The 18,241-nt window shown below is 59.9% G+C and overlaps 1 protein-coding gene across 1 annotated transcript in view; it reads right to left on the bottom strand.

Annotated features, from left to right (window-relative positions):
* The window catches only part of LOC308194228 (dedicator of cytokinesis protein 2-like), a 70,700-nt gene that overhangs the window by 45,074 nt on the left and 7,385 nt on the right, over window positions 1-18,241 (bottom strand). Inside the window, exons 12-23 of the mRNA XM_080589814.1 lie at window positions 17,862-17,941; window positions 17,433-17,558; window positions 16,999-17,123; window positions 16,031-16,129; window positions 15,534-15,606; window positions 14,498-14,601; window positions 11,970-12,159; window positions 8,794-8,891; window positions 8,332-8,421; window positions 8,101-8,201; window positions 7,848-7,982; window positions 2,336-2,447 (exon numbers count right to left, since the gene is read on the bottom strand). Of these exons, the coding sequence (XP_080445940.1) occupies window positions 2,336-2,447; window positions 7,848-7,982; window positions 8,101-8,201; window positions 8,332-8,421; window positions 8,794-8,891; window positions 11,970-12,159; window positions 14,498-14,601; window positions 15,534-15,606; window positions 16,031-16,129; window positions 16,999-17,123; window positions 17,433-17,558; window positions 17,862-17,941 (1,333 nt within the window). The remainder of the gene's footprint in view (window positions 1-2,335; window positions 2,448-7,847; window positions 7,983-8,100; window positions 8,202-8,331; window positions 8,422-8,793; window positions 8,892-11,969; window positions 12,160-14,497; window positions 14,602-15,533; window positions 15,607-16,030; window positions 16,130-16,998; window positions 17,124-17,432; window positions 17,559-17,861; window positions 17,942-18,241) is intronic.

Genomic DNA, 18,241 nt, shown 5'->3' with positions numbered 1-18,241 from the left:
ACCCAGCGCCCTTCGCTGAGGGTGCTCCAGCCTGGCTGCACGCTCTGAGACGTGGGTGCCAGGCAGACTCACACAGGGATTTTTACCATGGCAAAGGATATTTTCTTCCTGATTCCTTTCCTAATAATTCCAGCTTTCAGTGATCGGTGCTAGCAGTGAGCTGACGTTGCCATAGCACTATCTGTTCTCATCCGCCAGCGTGCTCGTCAGCTCGCACCCATCACCGGGCATTTAAAGTTAAGGTGTTTCTCGCTTTCAAAGCCATTTTCCCATTTGCTCTCCAGACTGAATAATTTCACCTGGGCACTCCAGCACGCAGTGAAACGCTTTGTCTGACCTGGGAGAACCCCCGTTACTGGTGGCGCTTGCAGGCCCCCGCACAGCCAGCAGCGGGCACGGGAGGACGAAACGGGGCTGACACAGCACAGCTGGTGCGAGCACACCGCGATGCGGCCAAGGGCACGGCCACGCCTCTAGCACCGAATCCAAGTCGCATCTCAAAACCGAGAACTTTTAAGTTGGGTGCCAACAGCGACCCTGGGGAGGCCGACGTGAAGCTCCGCAGTGCCAGCAGCGCCGCGGCAGTGCGCTCACGCCACCCAGGAGCCGTCACCATGCCAGTGAGGGGGGACAGGAGCTCTGAGCCAGGGGACTCGCACCTCCGGCTGCTCCAGCAGACACATACAGGAACTGGGTGCTTCTGAGGGGGACATTTCCCTTAGAGAAAACATTGCAGATCTGCTGGAGGAGCCTGAATCTCTCCTGGTCCCTCTAACAAAGTAGCAGCGACCATAACAGCTCCTTTCAAGGGAAACGCTCCCACTCAGCAGCTGAGATCCTACTGCAGAGTGCAGCCGTCACCAGAAGAAAGCAGAGACTAATTCTGCAAACCCAGCAGAAGCAGAATGAGCAAATTTCTGAACCTCATCCCAACATCTCACAGGTCACTCTGGGTGGGGGCAGCGCCCAACAAGCCCTTCCCCCTGAATTAAAGGATCCTGCCCTGAAGCCACAGCAGTGTGATGGTGCCTGATGAAATACCATTTTTCAGTCTGCTTTCTAATGCATGTAGGTCATTACATACATCCACGAGGCCCCAGGCACACCCAAAGAACCGTATTAGCGCTGCAATAGAGAAAAGTTGTCTTGCTGAGGCCGGTACCCCCGCCTGCCTGGTGGAACGGATTCACCCGGACTCCCGTGGGTGACAACATGCTGGGGAGTCTGCAGTCACGGCAGCCTCAGCGTTGGGAATCTGTGTCCCTGCAGGCCTCAGCCTCTCGCTGTCTCCCTGGTGAGAGCCCAGGGCCGCTTGCTCCCTGACTCTGGCTGCAGCCACTCTTGACCGCTGCCTGCCTCCGTGGGTCCTGCTGCCCGGCGGTGCCCCGTGGCTGGCTTCATGCCGTTATCATCGCTGCTATTCCTGATCTTAGCACAGGGATACTCGGTCTGGTGAGGCACAGGCAGGCTGTTCTCCTCTGCACCTGGACAGTGGCACCTCCACTCTGGACGTGTTTGCAAAAATTGTTTCCCTCAGGCCTGAATCGAGGTGCTGAGAGATGCACAAATCACACAGGTGAGTCTGCAGCAGTCTGGTAAAATCACAGTCAGGTTACCATAGCAGAGAGTTTCTAGAGCAACGGTACTGAGGTGGAAATCGGAACCATGATCAGTGTTCTGAGGGGACAAGGGGATGAGGAGGGACAGCCCCCTTCTTCGTGATGATCACGGTCATTATTGATCTTCAAACCACTTTTTTTTTTTTTAATTAGATTCAATTATAAGGCCTTATCTAAGAATGCCAACAATGCAACACAGAAACAGAAGTCCCTTGTGAAAAGAAGGGAGAAGCTGGCAGGCTGGGGGCTGCCACAGTGGGGGCCTGGGTCCCCCCAGCTGGGTGGCCGAGAGCACGGCCCCGTCCCATCCCCATTTCTCTGCGCCTGCCTCCCCTCTCATTAACCTCACGGAGCGCAAACAACATCGCCGCGATTTCTGCTCAGCACCTGCCCTCTGGTAACACACTGCAGGCAAACGGAGGCGCAGGACCGAGCCGTGACACAGGCGGCACCGTCCCAGCTCACCCCGGCTGCGGCACCACGTGGGGACAGCCAGTGCCCGGCTGGGCCACCACCTGTCCGTCCATCTGCCTGCCCGTCCATCTGCCTGCCCGTCCATCTGCCTGCCCGTCCATCTGCCTGCCCGTCCATCTGTCTGCCCGTCCATCTGTCTGCCCGTCCATCTGCCTGCCCGTCCATCTGCCTGCCCGTCCATCCGCCTGTCCCACCTCGCACCCCAAGCCAGGACCAGAGCTGGAGCCCACCCACCCACATACCTGGGAGAGCAGCGTGGGCCCTTCCAGCGGGGACTTCATCAGCTGGTTCAGGGTCTGGAAGAGCCGCTGCAGCGAGCGCTGGAACTCGGCCGTCTCCTTCCCCTCGTAGAGCCTGAAACAGCCAGCGTTACCCCGTGCCACTCCTGGAGGACCGCTCCACACAGCCGGGCACGGCGGCCAGCTCGGTCCCAGCGCTGCCCCGGCTCTTGGTGGGACCCAGAAGCAGCCAGAAGTAAAGACTGCTATCTGCTCCTCTGCGGGGCGTATATGCACCGCTCGTACATACCCACATGTGTACACATAGGGATTTATATACATATATGTACATATACATATATATACCTACACACACACACACACAATGTGAGAAGCAGAGTTGTGTTTTTGCAATAGAAGGTGTTTTTGCAGTGGAAAATTCCACTAACCTTACATTCAAAAGTGACCGCGCAGCATAGCAGCGTGGAGTGTTTTAAGCAGGTAAGGGGTAGGTCCCACTGTCCCAAAACAAGGAGGATAGCTAAGAAAAACAGGATGAGCAGTATGAAATCAGTAAAAACAAAAATCATGGGCCCTCTAGTCATGAGAGAAGTAGGGGGAAAAAAAGGAAAAGGAGAAATTAATGGTTGTCAGATAAAAATGTACATATATGGTATAGAAGTGCATCGAGTAGGCTGTGAACCCTTAGTACTCAGCCAACGAGGAAACGGGAGAAATCCGATGTCGGGTAATAGGGGATATAGGGTTATGATAAACTTTCACTGCGCGCTCCTGCTTGCAGGACACCCGCCATTGCAATCATGAATAAAACGGCTTCACAGAAGGTCCTGTCTGAAGAAAATTATTGAGATTTTTCTCACATAATGTACACACAGATGTATAAAAACAGCCTTTTACATTACTTTGTATTATCCAGGTCGCCTCAAAGGAGGCTTGTATTCTCCCGCCCCAGCTGGAAACCTACCGAGCCCTCCAGCCTGAACACGAACTGCACGACCAGCCACAGAACAAACTAAAGCATGCGGGAAATCCTGGCCTTGTGAATGGAAAACCTTCAGGAATGTTACAAAGCAGCTAGGTAAATGCAAAACTGCAAGAATAAAGTCACCACAACAACTCACTGTGGCAAACAGGTCATGTCTGAGCTACTTCACCCAGACCGTCGGCGTGCAGTGTGAACGGTGCAGGCGCGGAGGGAGGACACTGGCGCGGGGGCACGGACCTGCCCGCGGCGCATCCTGCCCGACCCGCTGCACGGCTGACCCACTGCTGCTAGCACCACACATGCAGTGGCAGAACGAATAAGAGCTTTAATTCCTGCTTACCAGCTTCTTTGTTAAATCTGGGTTTTGTAAAAATTTTGCTTCCTTGTTTCATAAAACTGCAATTGGATTGTTCTGGTTTCAAATTCATCTTCCCCTTCTGGTAAATGAACCCAAGGGAATGTACTAAATATCATAGGCTTAACAGCAGAAATAAGCCTGTGAATTTGACTGAAGCATCTTAGTTTTGCTTAAAAAAAAAAAAAAAAAAAGCATTAGCTGAATAACTGCCAGCTTACACCCCTCAGTCAACACCGAAATGAAAGCAAAATTGAGATTAACTCGAGGAAGTTCCGTCCCTCTCACCCTGCATGTACAGTCACTTAAATATGAGACTCTCCGGTAACTCTGCCGTTTCTCAGAAGCCCAATTCTGCAGCCTCGGTACTTTGCTTGGCCCAAAACCAAACATGAGGCCAGGAAAATTAAAGAAGCCTGTATGCTGTATGTGCAAAATGAAATGCAGAATGCATTTCATTGCAAAATGAAATGAAGAATCACATACAGGCTTTACTCTCACAGCAACGATGTCATGCAACGAGCATCGTTTATTAGAGATTTGTCAGGTTTTTCACATAGTCCCTTTTTTTAATGCCACTGCCCACAGACAACTGGCATAAATTTTCAAGCTCACCCCCCACTGCAAACTCTTGCCTACAAAATTCTGTATCCTTACACCAGAGAGGGCATACATGAACGCGATACACTATATTAACAATCGATTTCTGAACTTTTAAGTGCTTAATGACTTAACCGGAGCACTATAAAGCAGTCAGAGCACGCATCGCGATTAGGCTGAGACAACTGCTGATTTGCATCACTGCAGCAGACGCGTGTCGATGCGGTCCCTAACTGACCACTGACCTACTGCCTGGAGGACCTCGCGGGAAGCCTGGCAGGGGGAGCCCGGCCCTTCAGCCTGGTGCACTGGGCCTAAAGCGGCTCCGCACCACTCCTGCCTGAACGCCTGCGGCACCTCGACCCTGACGCACACCTGAGCTCACGGCGCACCACGGGAGGCCTTCCGAGCACTGCCAATTAAGCTAGGCTGGAAGATTATCTGGCCACCAGCACACTAAGCAAATTAGTATGGACTGCGATGAAACAAGCGTGCGTTCGAAACAAACTGCATGACAAATGTGGTTTACTTGGGAGGAGTCAGCGTGGCGCCCAGGAAGGGCAGCCCTGGTGCAGCGGGGTCAGGACGCGCGCAGCCGGCGGGCACGAGGGGACGCGGGCAAGGATCAGCCAGCGCCAGGCAGGAGCAGGTCCCTCGGGCACCGGCCCGGCCTGGGATCTGCAGCTTCCAGAGAACTTCGCTTACACCCAGCACCAGGCAAAAAGCCGGGAGGAGTTAGCAGGGAGGAAGCAGAGACCAAGCTGCAATGTCCAAACCCTGCGGACCTCCTGCAGGGAGGGGACAGGAGATGTCCCCCGCGCTCAGAGGGGCTGGCAGGGAGCGCGGCTTGGCCGTGCCCATCCCCAGCATGGGGCAGAGAGGGGGGCGCGAGGCAGCGCGGGTGGCTGCAGCTGCTCTGGGAGAGAAGCGAGCTCCGAGCTGGGCGCTCCCAGCACGTCCCATCCTGGGGAAGGGGGGCTCGGCTGAGGCAAGCCCCTTCCCCATGCAGCGGTCACGGAGCTGATGAGCAAGCCCGGCAGCAGCAGGAGGCGGCTTTGGTTTCTCATCGGAGGCACTGGAGCTGCTCGCCCGATTCTGTCTGTGGCATACATAATGAAATGGATACAGCATACTGCAGTAACTTATTATAATTACAATCTAATTTCTTTAAATTATAGACTGTGTACAAAATTTAGTACCATTTAAAGTATTTGGAAGATCTGAAGAGTCTGTGTTATTCCACTGTTAAGATCACTAAGATAAGGGAAGGGTGAATAAAAACTAAATGTCTTCAGGGATGTCTTTATTTTAATGCTAACTAACTCATACGGCTGTTTGCAAATGCTCCATATAATTAATTTTTCTTCGCCAGAAGCCTTGTAAGCTAGGGAATTTGCCCTCTACCTCCACTTACAGCGAAGCAGTGGGTGCCTCAGTGGGATGTGGGAGCCCCCAGGGCCCTCGAGCAGCGGGGCCACGAGTGTGACCCAGGGACCGCAGGCGGGTGGCAGCGGTGAAGCCGGAGGCCGGCAGGCTGGCAGCAACGCGCACGGGCAGGCACAGCGCGCTGCCGCACGCCCGCACAGCGAAGGCTTTGCAGACAGCAAAGGGAGGCAGTGAGGAGAAAGCACAAACGGGGTCTGCGAGCCTATCTTGGTGCCAGGACCCGACCTCAGCTCCTTGCTGCTGTGAGACACAGCAGCTGCCTGCAGCAGACGGAGAAGGCTCCCTGCGCACCCAGGTGTCCCTGCGCGTCGCTCAGGGCCTCGGGTGACCCAAGCAGACCCGCTGTGCTTGCCACCACTCCATTCGGCTCGCCAGGAAACAGGCAGGAGCCGGCACACGGCCCCATGGCAGGGGCCGGCTGCCCTGCGCGGGGGCAGTCACCTCCAGCAGCTGCCGGGGCGGCCCCAGCTTTCGGTGTCTTGTACTGGGAATGAAACAGGAACGTAACCTGCTTTTCCTGATAACTCTGCCTACTCATATTTTCACAAGTTTCTGCTGGGGAGTTTTGTTTGTCCCACCACGCTCCATGTGGGTGAGGACAGGAACCTGGGGACAAAGGGCACCAGGTCCTAGACGACCCCATAGGTCCCCATGTGGGAGGACTTTGACTTACCCTCAGCAGCACCAAGGGGCACCCGGCCCCTTATGCCGCTCAAGCTGAGCTGTGCCTTTGCAGAGGGGACAAGCTGTTAGGACAGGGCGGCTGGGGGTGTCCTCCAGGTCTTCGGGCAGGCTGCTGGCATGCTTGGTTTTGCTGCAGCATGAGGGACACCCCCAGTACTGTGAATACACAGGCTGCAGTTTAAATGATTTAAAAGCACAGTGACAGGCTGAAGTGTGACTGAGCAGCTCATGAAGAGACCTGAGGAGCCGTATGCACCAGCAACTGCAGAGGGAGAGGGTGCTTCGTATAAACCCTGTGATGCTCAGCTCCTCTGCTTCATTACCAGTGTGCCTGTGCGGTCCCTGCAGAGCGCTGCAGGAGCCAGGAGGTGACCGAGCACCCGCAGCCACCAGTGGTGCTGGGGCACACAACCAGGACCGGGGGCACAGCCACACCAGAACCAGTGTGGCCAAGAAGGCCCTGGGCAGCTCCAGCCGGCAAGGAGGATAAGGATGGGGGCCAGGGCTGCCAGTCCCAGTGCAGTGCTGGTTGCACAGGGCAGGGGCTGCCTGGGGAGCCCTGCTGGCTGCATCACGGCAGGCTTTTAAGAGTGCATTGACAAAAGCCATCTGTCAGGAGTGGCTTAGGCAGAGCCAATCCTGCCCTGGGGCAGGAGTTTACTGCACAACCTCTGCATGTCCCTTCCGGCCTTACTTTATATGGCACTATGATTAACAGTACACAAGAAGAGCTCGCTGTTCCCTGAAGCCGACGCGTGCAGCAGTGGGAGCCGGGGCCCGCTGAGCGCTGCAGGGGCAGAGGAGAGCTGCCAGCACCAGCGGGGGAGCGGGGTCCCTGCCGGCTGGCCCCAGACACGGAGCTGCTCTCACCCACACCGCACACCGACGCTCAGGCGGCAGAGGGGAAGCAAGATCTGGTCCCACAGTGGTTAACCTGACAGAGACCCAGCTACAGGCACGCTTCGTGCTAATGCCGACCCGCTGCCTGGCTGCCATAGCGCTGCGTGAGCCCGGCGAGACGTGGCTGCTTCCAGGCGCAGCGCGGTTCGTGTTAGAGCACGTCGCCCCGCAGCCCCGCGCGGAGGCACTCCTGCCCCGGACACAGACGGCGCTGCTGGCTCCAGCAGCAGCTGAATCAAGCACCATATGTAGCAGAAAATAGATGGAAACCTCAGCAGGAGGAAATGCAGTGGTGCAGAGAGCCTGGCCGGGAACTGGCCGACGTGGCAGTACCTCCCCAGCACACCCAGAGCCAGGGGTGCCACCCACAGGTGTCACATCCCAGCCAGCAGCCGCACCAGCACCAGGTGGGTGTAGGCACCAGCGCCACATCCCCAGGGCCAGTGGTCAGCACCAACATCGCTCCCACAGTGCACAGACCCCGTGGGACCCCTCCCCGCTCCCTCCAGACCCATTTCCAGCAGCCAGCGTTGCGCGGTACTCACTGGGCGAAGAGGTGCCTGGAGCGGACGATGAACTTGAAGATGTACTCCAAGGCCTTGAAGGTGCGCATGAGCGGCTCGCAGGGCTCTCCGCGGCTCGCCTGCTCCACGTACTGCGTCAGCACCGAGATCAGCTTCCTGCGGGTCAGGGACGTGGGGAGGGCTCAGCGGCTTCCCTGCCGCACGGACCCGGGGCTGAGCCCCCTCCCGGCTCACATCTCTTCCCTGTCTCCATCCCTCCTGGTGCCCACCGTACTTGTAGGCGAGCGTGGCACTGAAGTGCTGGCGGATGTAAGCCTCCAGGACGGCGTTGAAGTGGTGAAACTTCCTGTCGGCCACGAGCCCCACGATGAAAACCTGGGGAGAGGTCGCATGGCTTGGCACAGGGCAGCCGTGCCCCTGGCCACCAGCAGACAGACATGGAGTGCCGAGGGCACGAGGTGGTCAGCGAGCTCAAAGCTCAGCAGGGAAGCAGGATTCTGCTTACCAGGGCATCAAAGACGAGCGTGTCGTAGACATCCGTGTCTGCGTTCTCCATCATGATGGAGAACAAGGCATCCAAAGTGTCCTGGAGGAACTGGGGGGAGGAGAGGACTGTGAGGGCTTGAGCACTCGCTCCCAGCATCATCCCAGCCCTGACAGAGGCGGCACCCGTCCGGCACAGAGCTAGCTGCCTGCGGTCCCTTCACAGCTGCTCTCCATTGGAGCGTCCGGCCCTTTTGCAGGACACAGTTCCCCAGCCTGACCCGTCCCGACCGGGAGCCCAGCACCTCCAGCCACCCACCATGCCAGGAAGCCCCCGGCATAGACACCGCCAACCCCCAGCAGCTGCTGCACCCCCCAGCCCCCCGGAGGGGCGAGAAGCCAGAAAACACCCGGGGTCTCGGCAGGGGAGATGCGAGCGGGGCAGGGCCGGGGGAGGCACAGGCACCAGCAGCCCCCCTCCTACCTTGATGACTTCTCCTCCATCCACGTTCATCAGCTTCTGCAGGTTCTCCGCCAGGAGGCTGGGCTTTGACCGCCACTTCAGCAGCCCCAGCAGGTTGACTGCGTGGGGACAAGGCGTGGGTCAGCACAGCCTTTGCTCGCCCCCCAGGCTCCACGTTACAGTGCCCGCACCCACACTGCTGCCCACCCATCTCAGCGATGCGGCAGGGGCTGAGCAGCCTCCCCGCACCCCCGAGCCCGCCAGCCCCATGGGGAGGGACTGGGGGGGCATTCATGGGTGGCCACACTGCCCCCCCTTAACCTGCGTAGCCGGACCGTGTGGGACCAGGACCCCCAGGGGGCACCCACCCCACACAGGCTCTGCTGACTGCATTTCCGCAGGTGGGGGCACTGTGCCACTCTGCCCCAGTGCCCCGCAGCCCCCGCACAGCAGCCAGCTTCTAGGCGAGGAGATCCCACGGTGAAAGGGGAAGCGTGATGCCACTGCTGGCTCCTCTGTGCAAGGGGGGGCCGTGCAGGCGGCCATGATCCGCAGCGGGGGTGAGGGCACGTCTACGCACGAGCCTTCACACCAGCTGCTTGTGGATATTTAAAATATTGATTCAGTTTCATGCAGCCCAGTCCTGCGCCTGCGGGGTCCACAGCACTGCACCGCCCCGGTGGGAGCACGTTGCCAGTGGCCCCGCACCCGGTGAGGGATGTCCACATCCCCGGGCAGCTCCCGCTCGTGCAGAGCACGGCACCAGTCACCAACCCTGCGTACAACAGCTGCTCATCACAGAAAGCTTCCCAACTTCAGTACCATAAGATTCAGCTAAATAAAGGATGATTACTACAGAAGCTGCATTTGTGCTGCAGGAAGAGAATGAGCTGAACTCCAGTGGCCCCAAGCCCCACTTGCGCTACACCGTCAGTCCCAAGCCCTGTTAGTGCAGCGGCAATGAGTCACCACGTCCTGCGCCTCCTGCACTGCAAAGCCAGTTCCACGAGTGTTGAGAGCCCCTCGTCAGAGCCGTGGTTTCTCCAACTGCATCATTAAAACGTAGCAAAAGCAGGGCTGAGTATTACAAGCAGCTGGCCTTGCAGAGGAGGCACTATGGTTTGGGAGGAAAGCATCGGTATTCCTGCGGTGTCTTCCCTGCAGACCAAGCCCTGACAGAACTGCTGCCAGTGCTCCCGTGCAGCGCTTTAACCCCAGCCCAGATCAAAATGTTATTTCCACGTGTTTGTGTCCCCCCGGGGAGGAACAGGCTGCTGCTGTGCTTCCTGCAGAGACGCAGGCACGTGCGCAGCCAATGCATCCGGAGCTGGAGCACCCGGCACCGCCGCACAGAGCCACCAGCCCCGGGGAGCGCGCTCCCGCGGACACCCACGTGCTGCATGCCTCCAACGTGGGCGTCGTGAGGGCACTCAGATGGTGCGCCCTTATCAGCCCTTCAGCAGAGCAGACGCCTTGCGTTATCAGCTGGGCTCTCCTGTTCACTTCCGGGGCGCGCATCGAGCAGTTTGCCAGTGCTCACTCAGGGTTGCCTGCACCTTTTTGTTTGCCACGTCCCAAAACATTTTGTACGAGGCAAAATCCTGTTTCTAAATGCTGATGCATCTGTGTTTGGATGGCACGCACGCTCTTGGCTGACTTGCAATGAACTGAGCAAAGGACCTCCAGGGCTAAAAGCCCCAGCTATGCAACTTAAGACAGGGCTTTGAAAAACACCGAGTCCCAATTCCCATCATGATTTCAGAAGGGCCCAGAGAAGGTCGCAGAGCGTTTGACAGCAGCACTCAGCAACTCGTTCCAGCTCCCAAATTGGAGGCAGCAGCTCGGTTCCCTCAGGGGCATGAGCAGATTAATTACCATCTGCAGGGGTTTACACGGGCCAAGAAACTGCTAACTACCTATAGCTGCTGGCAGGCTAGGCTCCGCCAAGGTGGAGAGCGCGTGTAAATACTTGCAGCCTGTTACTGTTTGTTCTCATTCCCCTGCCTTTGAAAACTAATCTGCCGCTAACTCAGGAGGGCTCAGGAGGGCTCAGGAGACAGATAAGCCAAAAGACAACCTTAATAAAAAAAAAAAAAAAGAGAAAAAAGTGAGAACCATTATGAGTTCCAGCCCTGAGCTATCAACCCAGACGTATGCAAACAGAGCTGGTAGTGAGCAATGCCCGGGCACAGCAATGTGAGCCCTGCAGCAGCGGTGCCACGCAGCAAGCATGGCAAACGTGGTGCGAGCCGTGGCTGCCGAGGGCAGCGCCGGCCCCAGCAGCAGCCTCGGCCCCTGGCTGCCCGCTCCTGCCTCGGGGAGCCCCCAGGTCCCAGCCCTGAGACCCCTGGGACTCCGAAACCCCGTCAGCCTGCGTGGCCCTGGGGACAGCCTTTTGCTCCAGAGGCACTGGCCATGCAAAACAGTAATTGAGTGCTCAACACTTCTGCTTTCCCTGCATTTTTGGCATGCTATCTACAGGGTCCCTGACGCCGCTGGTGATGGGAGCGAGCACCAAGCTGGGGAGGCTGTGCAGCGCCCCAGCCCCGAGCTCCAGCCGGGCTCCCCAGGGCTGCTGCTCACGCACTGCTCTTGTCCTGGCCGTAAATCACTCAGCCACTCCACCACCCGGCTCCCTCGTAAAAAGGGGATAACAGCAGCTCCCTTTCTAACAAGCCCCTGCGGGGAGGTGTGTACAAGCTGTATTTATTCCATATATTTAGGAAGGAGAGCAGGCCCGGTCCTGTTCCCTGGCCCCAAGGACAAATGGCTCAGCTCAGGCAGTCTCCCCAGCCAGCCTCCCCTCCCTGGGCCAGCTCCCCACAGAGGCACTATGCCACTGAGACCCGTGGGGTTACCGAGGCTGCCACGGTCAGTGCGCAGGGACGAACACGGTCAGGCACGCAGGGACGTCAGCCGGGGCACGGGGCACAGACAGGTGCCTCTCCCCATCCCTGCGCGCTGCCAGCCCCTGGCACCACCAGCCTGGCAGAACACAGCTCTCAGGAAACTGGCCACCCTTTGCTCAGATGCTCGGCGTAATAACCGGGGGCACTCAGTGCTGTTACTCCTGCAGAACTTCCTCATGAAAGCGTTTTTCAGCCACAGCTGCCGGCAGCAGGACCGTGCGCTGGTTCCCCACACCACCACCCAGCGATGCCTGAGGGCGAGGCAGCCGCCCCGCAGCCAGGACTCACCGTTCTGCGTCAGCTTCGTGGAGCAGACAAGCGTGGAGATTTGGAAGCTGTCCCGGGCCGACACGGTTAAGCCGGACGCGCCTCCGCCCACACGGAACGAGGACCCCAAGAGGAGCTTGGGCTCGGGCAGGTTCCTCGTGGAGGGCAGCGCCAGGTATGAGCCGGCATCCTCCAGCCTCCTGCTGTCCCCCTGCAAGGCAAAGCACGTCACACAGGCGAGGTCCCACCTGAGCGGCCGGGCAGCGCCTCGGGAGGGGGGTGGCTGTGTGCCCTGTGTGCCCTGCCATCGCCGGCTTGGCGCTGCGCCGTGGCGCGAGGCAATCAGCACAGCCACCCACAGCGGTGACTCCTGCTAACGGAGCCAGGAGCTGCTCCCGGCTCTAGGGCATCACGGCAACCTGACGGCCAGCCTGGGAGAGCCGCTGCCCACGCTGCAGGCTCCTCTGACCTTAACTTCTACAAAGCATCCAGCAAAGCTGCCTCCCGCACGGCTCTGCGGGGACCTGTCTGCAGCCGACGCTGCACAGATGGGAGAAAAGGCCGGTCCCTGGCTGGTGGAGCTGCGGGGGGATGTGAAACGGGTGCGTGGGAGCGCATGGGGAGAGGTCGGCCCAAGGGCCCAAGCGCTGCTGCGAGGACGGACACGAAGCCCACAGCGGGTCCCTGCACGGGGACCCCCACCTCACCACCAGCAGCCCCTGAGGCCACCACGCCGGGGGTGCCACCGGGCTGGGAGGAGAGCGGAGCCCCTGGCCCCACACGTCCCCCTGCCCCTAGGGACCGCAGCGGTTCTGCATCTCGAATACGAGGCATTTGTCTTTTCCCTGACTGCAGCCGTGCTTGGTAAACTTCTCTTCTGTTGGAGGTCAGACAAAGATCGCAAAATTGTTCGTTTGTTTGTTCACTTTTCCCTCGGCGTGTAACTTCCCCCGGTGTAACCGCGATTTCCAGCTGACTCACGCGAGGCACTCCGTGCCTTCTGAGGGCAGCTGAGCCCTACTAGGGTAAACTGACTTAATTTCAGACATTTCTCAACCAGCGTGAGATCAAGAGGTCTGAAGAGCTAAAAGCATGGAATTCACACTCCTCTGGCAAACAAAGATAAAAGATTAAATAGCTTCTGACTCCCAGAGTCAAGCTCCATTGTTTGCCGGGAAGAGCAGAAATCTTCTGCTGGATCAGCCAGGGAGAAGACAAAGCAGAACAGAGTATGCCAACTCCAACTCGCTCGGAGGCTGAGGACACTGCTGAATGCGATGGGTTCAGCGAGGGCAGCAACAACTCTTTAAAAAGTAGAAAATGCATCCAGAGAGGAGACGTGCGAGGCTTTGGTCTCTGCTGCAGCAAACACCAGCAAGCCTGAAGGCACCCAGAGCTCGTTCTGCTGCGGGACGTGGAGCAGGACAGTCCCCTGGAGAGCCAGGGAAGGCGTCTGCAGCTCTGCAGGCCACAGCAGCATTTAAAGAATTCGGGTGTTTTGCCCAAAACGAGCGCAGAGGAAGGGCAGGATAACAAATTTCGGATGCATTATTCTTCTGGGGAAAAAATCACCGATCTGTCTCTGCAGCCACAGCTCACTGCAGGGAGGGGCACCGGGCATCAGCAAGGCGATAAATGAGAAGAGCAGCGTGGGGCAAAGCACCAGGCAGGCGGCAGGGAGCCCGTCCGTGGCCACGGGCAAGAGCGAGGGTGTGCAAGGCTCGGGGCGGGCTGCTCCCCCCGCGGGGCAGCAGGCTGAGAGGCCGGACAGACAGACGGACGGATGGACAAGGATTGCTCAGGCAGCACAGGCACCCGGGGCAGCCAGGACCACAGCAGTAACACCGGCGTCAGGCACAGCTCCTGCGCCGTGTCCACTGCCTGGGCACCGTTAACGGCAGGAGGAGGGCTGGGGCGCTGGGAGGGCTCCCCGAAGGGACAGGGAATGCAGGGAAGAAGAGGAGGAGCTCCTCCACCAAGCAGACAGCGCACAGCTGTGGGATCTGCACGGCCCAAAACCACCCAGGAGCCGGGAGCGGTAGCACCGGGGGTTCCTGCGGGAGGAGATCTGGGCACGAGCGCTCCTGCTCCCCACGCCCCGACCAAGCCCAGCTCCTGGCACAGCAGCACAGGTGAGCACCCGCTCTTGCACACTTCGGCACCAAAGCTGGCTGCATTTTTCCTAATGAATGGAGAGCTTTCCTCCTCACATTCTCTCTATCCTCCCTCAGAACAAAACTGAGCAGTTTTAAACAGACAAACCATGGTGAAATCAGATAAAATGCAGCAAACATCTTCACCAGGATGTTCCCTCCTGGGCCTGACACATTTAAGTTGCCTTTTCCTAAACAAAACTTGTCATTGCAGAGGAGCAGAGTGGGGGTTGGAGATGATGTGTGCAGAGAGCTGCGGCAGGGCCTCCGAGGACAGAGAGGAGATGAGAACGGGGCTGGGGACCCTGCAGGAGACTTCGGGCAGGAGCCAGCGGTGCCTGCAGCCGGGGGCACCTGCGGTGGTGACGGGGCCGGCACGTCCAGCTCCGCCGGTACCTTGTACAGGAGGAGGTCGTGCTCCCCATCGCGCAGGGTGGTGCCGTCGGGTCGCATCAGCTTCACGAAGGCCATGGAGAAAATCTTCTCGCTTTTGTCTTTAGCTGGGAGAGACAGAAGCACGGGGGAGGTGAAGGCAGTGTGGGGACAGCCCGGGGAGCTGCGGGGTGGGCAGGGAGAGGCAGCCCCCGCTGTGCCTGCCACCGGAGCGCTGCGGGGAGGTGGTGCCGGGGCCGTGGGAGCCGCGGGCAGCACCGTGGGCAGCACCGTGGGCAGCACCGTGGGCAGCACCGTGGGCAGCAGGGATGCCTCGGCACGCCTGGGGGCAGCGGCTGCAGCAGCCACGCAAGGAAAAGAGGGAGGGAGAGAACACCAAAAGCAGAGGGTGGGCAGAGAGGGGAGGCAGGGAACCCTGTGAGGACACGACTGTGTTTGGGGCAGGCGGGGTTTGGCTGGTGCAGGATCAGGCCTGTGAGCATCCAACCCAGCTGCAGGTCCCTGCTGCCCTGGGTACCCTCCCTGCAGATGGGACCGGCCAGCGCCGCTCCCAGCGCCACAGCCACAGCGGGGCCACTGTCGTCCCCGCGGCAGCCCTGGGGAAGGCTCCCGGGAGGCACAGGCTGCGCTGCATGCGCCCAGTGCCTGGGATTTTCAGCTCCACCAAGCAGCTGACGGCAGCACCTCTGCTCCCGGCCACACGCTGCAGCCCACGGCCTCCCCGCAGCCAAAAGCCACAAGACGCAGAGCAGATGCCAAGCACCGAGCCCAGGGAGCTGCCTGCGCGCGTAGGCAGCGATGTGCCGGAGATCTGCTGCCTCACCATGGGCAGCTGGGACCGAGCAAAGCAGGGACGACGGCTCGCCTCCTCCCGCATGTGAATCCAGGTTTCACAGCACACCTGGTGTCCCCACACGGGAGCGAGACCGGGACCGCTCGCAAGGTCCTCCCCTCTCTGCAGCCCCCGGGCCACCTGCCGCCAGCGCAGCCTTGGCAGGGGACACGGGCGGAGGAACGGGTGAAGGAGAGAGATGCTCACAGTCACTGGAGGAGCGGTGCTTGAAGGTGAATCTCAGGTGGCTCTTGTGGACGTCTTCGATGGGAACAGCAATCTGAGAGAGGGAAGCCCACGTGAGTTCGGGGGGCGAGGGCTCAGTGAACTGCCCAGCCCAGACCCCTCCCTGCCCGAGCCTGGGCAAACAACGTGCTGGACTGCAGGCTGCCCAAGTCCAAACGCACGTGCTTTGCTTCCACAATTGATGAAACTGCATCGGAGACACCGGTGCGTGTGCAGGGTTGGTGAGCTGTGTCCACCAGCCAGCGGGGACAGCCTGGTGCGGCACAGGACCAGCACCAGCGAGGCAGTGACCCCCACCAGCCCACGCCCCCGGACACCGCCTCCCACTGCAGGACCTGCCCCAGCGCCCATACCCCGGGAACCAGCCCCTCTGAGACCCCTCTGGGACCCCTCTGGAGCAGGGGGAGTGGGACATGGCCCCGTGGCGGGCGGTCCCGCTGCAGCCCCTCGGAGCAGACCTTCACTGTCTCCATCCACCGCTGGTGCCGCTGCTGGTAGTAGACCACGGAGCGGTATTCGCTGGCCGGCTTGTCCCCCGCCCCATGGTAAATCACGTTCTGTGGGGAGGACAGCAGCGGATAAGATGTCTGCGGTCAGCTCTTGACAAGACTCGCCTGACTTGCACATTGAAGCGCCCCAAAGACCCCAAGAACTTCACATCTTCGGCTAACCCAGAACAGCCCCCAGCCCTGAGCCTGTGCCGGCGTTCCCCTCCGCAGCCCCGCACAACCTGGCCGGCACGGGGCCGTCCTTCTGAGCATCGCTTCCCAGGCAGGTGGCGGGGGCAGCCAAGGGCTTCCCATCCCCACCTGCCTCAACCAGGGCTGGCCACAGCCTTTGAACGGAGGCAGGAAGGATGCACGAGCCTCCAGTGATGCTCAAGGCTTGAATTCCATTGCCCCAAAGGAAACTCGTTATCGCGGGCAGAGATAGAGGCAGGGGGGCTGCGTCTCTGCAAAGCCCAGCAGGAGCCTCAGTAATTAAAAACCTGTTCACCACGGGCCAGATAAGGACTGAGTTTGAAATGAAAGCAAACACCCTGGGAAGAGAGGCGAGGCAGCAGGCAGCACGGAGGTGGGAGAGGCTGGGTCTGAGCTGCCCCCCGGCTCCTTCCCCTGCCCGGGGACACCAGGGCTGTGGGCAACCCGTGCCCAGGGGTGGCCGGGAGTGGCTGGGCTCTAGCTGTCCTGAGACAGCTAGAAGAGACAGCAATTTTCTGCCTGTCCCTTCCCGTGATTTTTTCAAGTCTATATCCCAAAGGACAACTCCAGGAGTGGCAGCTTGCCACAGAAGGGCTCGAGCCGGTCTGTGCCAGCACCAGCACTGACACCGCACGCCGCAGAGCTGCTGCCTCTGCCCGAGCCGGGGCGATGCACGGGGGAGGTCCCTTGCCCAAGGGCTGGGGCTGGCCTGGCGCTCGCCGTACCTGCACCACATTGCCCGACTCGTCGCAGACGCACACCGTCACCTCCACGTTCTTCTGCGTCTTCTTGTTCCCCTTGTCGAACTCGCCCTGCACCAGCGTGAGGTAGATGTCGTTCCTGACGTCCCCTAGGAGGAGAGCCCTGTCAGCGGGGCCAGGTCCTTCCGCAGCCAGGGCACCCCATGGCCTCACTCCAGGACCCCAAGAGACCACCAGGGGATGAGCCCACCCACCCCACACTGCTCCCATGCGGAGCCGCCTCCTCTCCTGGGCTGCCCGGGATGCACACACCCCGGGGCCTGCCTGCAGCCCCCCAAAAGCCCCCGGATGCCCTGCTGGGGGTGGCTGCTGCACCCCCCCGCTGTGAGCAGCGCGTGGCACCGGGGAGGCTTGGCACAGGGGAGGGGAGAGGAGGCCAGCGCTGCCTCCCCGCTTGCCTGGCATGATGACCTCCGGGTAGCCCAGCTTGCGTGCCACCACCGTGCTGCGGTCCACGAGGTGCGGGTGGTCCTTCCGCACCTGGCTCAGGTCCCCCCACAGCATCTTCAGGGACACCCAGAACCCTGCCAGAGATGAAGCGAGGGGCATCAGCCCCACGGCCAGCCGCGCTCGGACTGAGCCGTGCCACGCTGGGCAAAGCCGGCCGCCACACGTTGCCCCTGCAGGAGCAGCTGCCCTGCCCTGGGGCTCAGCCCCAAGGTGTTCGGGGGGTGGGCGATCGCCTCCCGCCCCCACAAGGCCTGGTCCCGACTGTCAGGACAGTTCCCACACCAAGCCCCTGCTGTGCCCGGGACCACCCTCGCAGCCTGTGGCCACTGTAGGGTTTTGTTTGTTTGTTTTGGGGGGGAGGCAGGGGGAGCTGCTACCTTGTCCTTTGTGGTTGATGTCCTTTCCTTCCACCGCTTTCCTGATCATGTTGTGAAGGAAATCATTCTCAGCGGCTGCCCTGCCAAACACCAGAGCAGGGAGAGCTTCAGAGGAGCTCCCAGCCAGGAGGACTCGTGGGAGCCCTGCAGCTGGCAGCAATGGACAGGAAAACAAGCTGGACCCCCCCCCCCGTGGTCCCCCAAACCCACCCGCCACCGAGCCCACCTAGAGGAAGGTGCAGGACAGCATCCACAGCTGACATGGGACAAGGTCCCCAACCCTGAACACCTGTGTCCCTGCAGAGCCCCAGCAGGGTTCCAGGATTCTCTCAGTACCTCCTTGCGCATATAAATACCCTTTTGTCTAACTTCACCGGGTT

This window comes from Anser brachyrhynchus (assembly GCF_964034855.1).
Source record: "Anser brachyrhynchus genome assembly, chromosome: 4".
Taxonomy (NCBI): domain Eukaryota; kingdom Metazoa; phylum Chordata; class Aves; order Anseriformes; family Anatidae; genus Anser; species Anser brachyrhynchus.
The sequence above is the reverse complement of the archived record's forward strand: the minus strand, read 5'-3'. Positions and strand labels throughout refer to the sequence as shown.